Source organism: Camelina sativa, chromosome 6, assembly GCF_000633955.1.
Source record: "Camelina sativa cultivar DH55 chromosome 6, Cs, whole genome shotgun sequence".
Taxonomy (NCBI): domain Eukaryota; kingdom Viridiplantae; phylum Streptophyta; class Magnoliopsida; order Brassicales; family Brassicaceae; genus Camelina; species Camelina sativa.
Genome location: NC_025690.1, coordinates 15,833,227 through 15,837,985, shown reverse-complemented (window position 1 = coordinate 15,837,985; position 4,759 = coordinate 15,833,227). Strand labels below are relative to the sequence as shown.

At 38.0% G+C, this 4,759-nt stretch overlaps 2 protein-coding genes and 1 long non-coding RNA gene across 3 annotated transcripts in view; 2 read left to right on the top strand and 1 right to left on the bottom strand.

Moving 5' to 3' along the window:
* On the top strand, positions 1,097–3,486 carry LOC104791640 (probable ADP-ribosylation factor GTPase-activating protein AGD6). Its single transcript, XM_010517571.2, has 4 exons — positions 1,097–1,993; positions 2,083–2,172; positions 2,510–3,030; positions 3,150–3,486. Exons 1-3 carry the CDS (start codon positions 1,199–1,201, stop codon positions 3,026–3,028), a joined length of 1,404 nt encoding a protein of 467 aa, XP_010515873.1. The 5' UTR covers positions 1,097–1,198; the 3' UTR covers positions 3,029–3,030; positions 3,150–3,486.
* LOC104699110 (pentatricopeptide repeat-containing protein At3g53700, chloroplastic) overlaps positions 3,783–4,759 on the bottom strand; it is a gene marked incomplete in the record, with an annotated part of 2,818 nt that continues 1,841 nt past the window's right edge. Inside the window, 1 exon segment of the mRNA XM_010414455.2 lies at positions 3,783–3,884.
* Positions 3,904–4,420, top strand: LOC104791638. The gene is made up of 2 exons (XR_768941.2): positions 3,904–3,964; positions 4,084–4,420. It is a non-coding gene; the product is annotated as an uncharacterized LOC104791638 (long non-coding RNA).

Sequence of the window (4,759 nt, the reverse complement as noted above, 5' to 3'; positions counted from 1 at the left end):
GGTTGGAAGAGGAAGGTTACCGTCCGCAGAGGTGGCGACATTAGCTGAGCGTCAGGCCGAACATCCTGAGTTAGGTCCTATCGGAGATTTGCTCGCCTCTTCCATCAATCACATAATCTCATCAATCCTTGTGGTTCAACAACATAACAAAGCTCATGTAGAGGAGATTACAGTTTCCAAAATTGTTAATGAGTCTTCTCTAAGTATAAACGGAGACACAAATATTGTATAATAACAATAAATAAATTGATGCAGTACTTAAACTTTGGTTTAATGCATGGTTAACTTGTTTAGTTAAAGATTTTATCTACAATATCTATATTGAGTAAAAATTGTAGAAATATATAGCGTTTGCATATAAACAACCATGATTGGGCATCTTGCTGAGAAGTAAACTACCATATGCATGTAGATGATAGTAATGTATCTTACATATGTCGCATAAAATTTTGATCACCATATGCGATCAGTCAAATTCATACATTTCTTTAAAAAAGTTTATTGTTGTCATTTTTTGTATAGAAATGTACACATCATATTTAAGATAATTATGACTGTGGAATTCTATTTCAGTAAAATATTTATGAATAAAAAACTAGACTAAAGAGAAGGAAAAAAATGTCTTTTATCAATAAAAGAAGGCAAACTTTTAAATGCGAGAGCTAATTTCTATTTGTTATTTTTAATTTTGAAAATTTTATAATAATTTTATTTAGAAGAATTTGTTAAAAATATCATTTTTGATATATACTTTTTCAAAATATTTTTTTGGGCCATTTTTATTTTTGTCTTCATTTATTTTTAATAATTATTTTATCTTTATATAAAAATATTTTAATCAATAAAATGAAAAACAATTTTTTTTCGTCAAAAAAACTTCCGACATATTTTATCCGAAAAAAATGGAAACCTGAAACCAATAAGTCTGAAACCTGAAACACTCCGATGGGCCACCGATTAAGACCCAAGATCCACATTAGAAAAGGTTCTCAAATAGTGATTTTAAATTAATTATGTAGTACTAATATATTTTAAAAAAATTAATTATCATAACTCTCACACGTGCCAGAAACACGTACCAAAATAAAACCGAAGAGAAGAAACGGATCAATCTTAGCAAGCAGCACTTACACAAGTCTGTGACTGTGAGATTTGGATCAGATCTGCTTCAGGTTTGGTGATCGGAGCTCCGGGAAACATGGCGGCGGCGAGACAATTACGTAGTCTCCAATCTCAGCCTGAAAACAAGGTATGTGTCGACTGCGCTCAGAAGAACCCTCAATGGGCTTCGGTTTCTTACGGGATCTTCATGTGCTTGGAATGCTCCGGGAAGCACCGAGGCTTAGGCGTTCACATCTCCTTCGTCAGATCCGTCACCATGGATTCATGGTCTGAGATCCAGATCAAGAAGATGGAAGCTGGTGGAGGCAACGAACGGCTCAACAAGTTCTTCGCGCAATACGGAATCGCTAAGGAGACAGATATCATCTCCAAATACAATTCAAACGCAGCTTCTGTGTATCGTGACCGGATCCAAGCTTTAGCTGAAGGTAGGCCTTGGAAGGATCCGCCTGTTGTTAAGGAAGCGGTAGGAGGAGGAGGTGCGGTGATGAATAAGAAGAAGCCTCCGTTGGCGCAGGGAGGTGGAGGAGGATGGGATAGTTGGGATAACGATGAATCCTACAAATCTTCTTCAACTGATATGAGACGGAATCAATCGGCGAATGATTTTAGGGCATCGGGAACTAGAGGAGGAGGAGGAGGAGGTGCACATGTGAAGTCAAAGTCATCTGAGGATATATACACTCGATCCCAGCTGGAGGCTTCTGCCGCGGGGAAAGAGAGTTTCTTCGCGAGGAGAATGGCGGAGAATGAGTCTAAGCCTGAAGGTCTTCCTCCTTCGCAAGGTGGCAAGTATGTTGGATTCGGATCAAGCTCGGCTCCACCACCGAGAAATAATCAACAGGATGATGTTTTCTCCGTTGTTTCTCAGGTGAATTATGATGCTTTTCAGTTTACTTTTCGAATGGGGGGTAGTGAATTACTTTTATTCGCGTGTTGATTCCTTCTTCAAAATGGTAGGGTTTTGGAAGACTGTCTCTGGTTGCTGCATCTGCAGCTCAGTCAGCTGCAAGTGTTGTTCAAACAGGAACCAAGGAGTTCACATCCAAGGTAACTAGTCTCTGCTTGATTTGCTTTCCATAGAGGTTGTGAAATTTCTAGTTCCTGCGCTTGCTTAATAACTCCTCATGTGCTCGCCGACAAAATTTAGTGTTCTTTCTAGCTTCACTGTGTTTCTTATTTGCAAAAACTTGATTCTTGAGGCTGATTTTTTCGAATCTTAATAATGCCTCCTCTACGACACCTCTAGTGAGATTCTTTTATAACTTTGGAGAAAGCAGAATTCTTGGATACTCACTCTTCATTTCTAGTTTACCATAATACTGCTGGCAATAGAGTTTTGGAATAGTTGAGTGTCAAATTCAGATAAGAAACCATTTTATTGCAGGTGAAGGAAGGTGGGTATGATCACAAGGTGAGTGAAACTGTAAACGTAGTAGCGAATAAGACAACAGAGATAGGACATAGGACATGGGGAATTATGAAAGGAGTAATGGCAATGGCGACACAGAAGGTAGGAGAGTACACTAAAGAAGGAACAACAAGCTGGAATCAGCAGAGTGAGAGTGAGAGCAATGGTTACTACCAAAACTTTGGAAATGGGAACAAAGCAGCGAATCCATCTGTTGGAGGAGGAAGGTCACAATCATCATCAAGCGGTCAGTACAACAATTCACAGAAGTCAAATTCTTGGGATAGTTGGGGAGAGAATGAGAATAAGAAGACAGAAGCAGCAGCTCCAAAGGGGTCATCAGCTTCTAATGATGATGATGGCTGGACTGGTTGGGATGATCATGATGCCAAAGATGATGGGTTCGATGGTCATTACCAAAGTGCAGGCGATCAGAAATCTGTTGGTCACAACGGGAAATCAGACACCGCTTGGACTGGTGGAGGTTTCCTCTAAGGGTAAGCAAGCTTTAAGGTCATATCTTTAAAAGTTAAATAATAGCAGAAAACGCTATTTTCATTTCATCTTTGGATAGGTGATTCACCAGTAACGCTATATTTATTCTATTTTTGGATAGGTGATTCAAAATGCTGGCGACAGTGTATAATTAATTAAGGCTGGGGCCGTCGTGGTCTGAATATAAGATAAGATTGAACTTCATCTTAAAACCATTTTCATCCTTTCCCCACAGGTCTGTTTTTCTTCAAAAGTTGGCAGTATCTTGATATCTTTTTCTTCATGTGTTAATGAGTAACGTATTTGTACAAGATCCATAGCCGACTGCTCGCTAAAGATTTTTTGGTTGTAGTCTTTCACAATTTAGATTTATCTTCAACTGTAATCACAACTGAACATTCTTTTTCTCAAAATTGCCTTATTGGTAGCGTGATAATGTGGTTTTTCTAAACGCATAAGTTAATGCTGTTTTGGCATTTTTCTATAAAGGGTAAAATGATTTAGCAGGTTAAAAGAATGTTTGGTTCGATCCATAACAAAATCCACTATTGGATGTGGAAGTAGTAATACAAGTGGCAGTGAGAATCTATCCACTAGTGACGAAGCCGTTCTCTACTGATACATATGTGGATTGACACCTACTTGATTGAACAAGTATGCACTTGTTTTAGTGGAGAATCCAGATGCTTTTTTATTTGTATCCCACAGACCCAACAATGAAACATATATATGGTTGTTGAGTACACGACGCTTGTGGTTGAAATTACGACCCAGGATGGTTATTGAGCAAAATATAGTGGACTGACCAGCAAACAAATTACTCCAAAATTCTACAGGAAATCATATTCTGAACAACGTACGATATCGTCTACGAATANCTGTTGGTCACAACGGGAAATCAGACACCGCTTGGACTGGTGGAGGTTTCCTCTAAGGGTAAGCAAGCTTTAAGGTCATATCTTTAAAAGTTAAATAATAGCAGAAAACGCTATTTTCATTTCATCTTTGGATAGGTGATTCACCAGTAACGCTATATTTATTCTATTTTTGGATAGGTGATTCAAAATGCTGGCGACAGTGTATAATTAATTAAGGCTGGGGCCGTCGTGGTCTGAATATAAGATAAGATTGAACTTCATCTTAAAACCATTTTCATCCTTTCCCCACAGGTCTGTTTTTCTTCAAAAGTTGGCAGTATCTTGATATCTTTTTCTTCATGTGTTAATGAGTAACGTATTTGTACAAGATCCATAGCCGACTGCTCGCTAAAGATTTTTTGGTTGTAGTCTTTCACAATTTAGATTTATCTTCAACTGTAATCACAACTGAACATTCTTTTTCTCAAAATTGCCTTATTGGTAGCGTGATAATGTGGTTTTTCTAAACGCATAAGTTAATGCTGTTTTGGCATTTTTCTATAAAGGGTAAAATGATTTAGCAGGTTAAAAGAATGTTTGGTTCGATCCATAACAAAATCCACTATTGGATGTGGAAGTAGTAATACAAGTGGCAGTGAGAATCTATCCACTAGTGACGAAGCCGTTCTCTACTGATACATATGTGGATTGACACCTACTTGATTGAACAAGTATGCACTTGTTTTAGTGGAGAATCCAGATGCTTTTTTATTTGTATCCCACAGACCCAACAATTAAACATATATATGGTTGTTGAGTACACGACGCTTGTGGTTGAAATTACGACCCAGGATGGTTATTGAGCAAAATATAG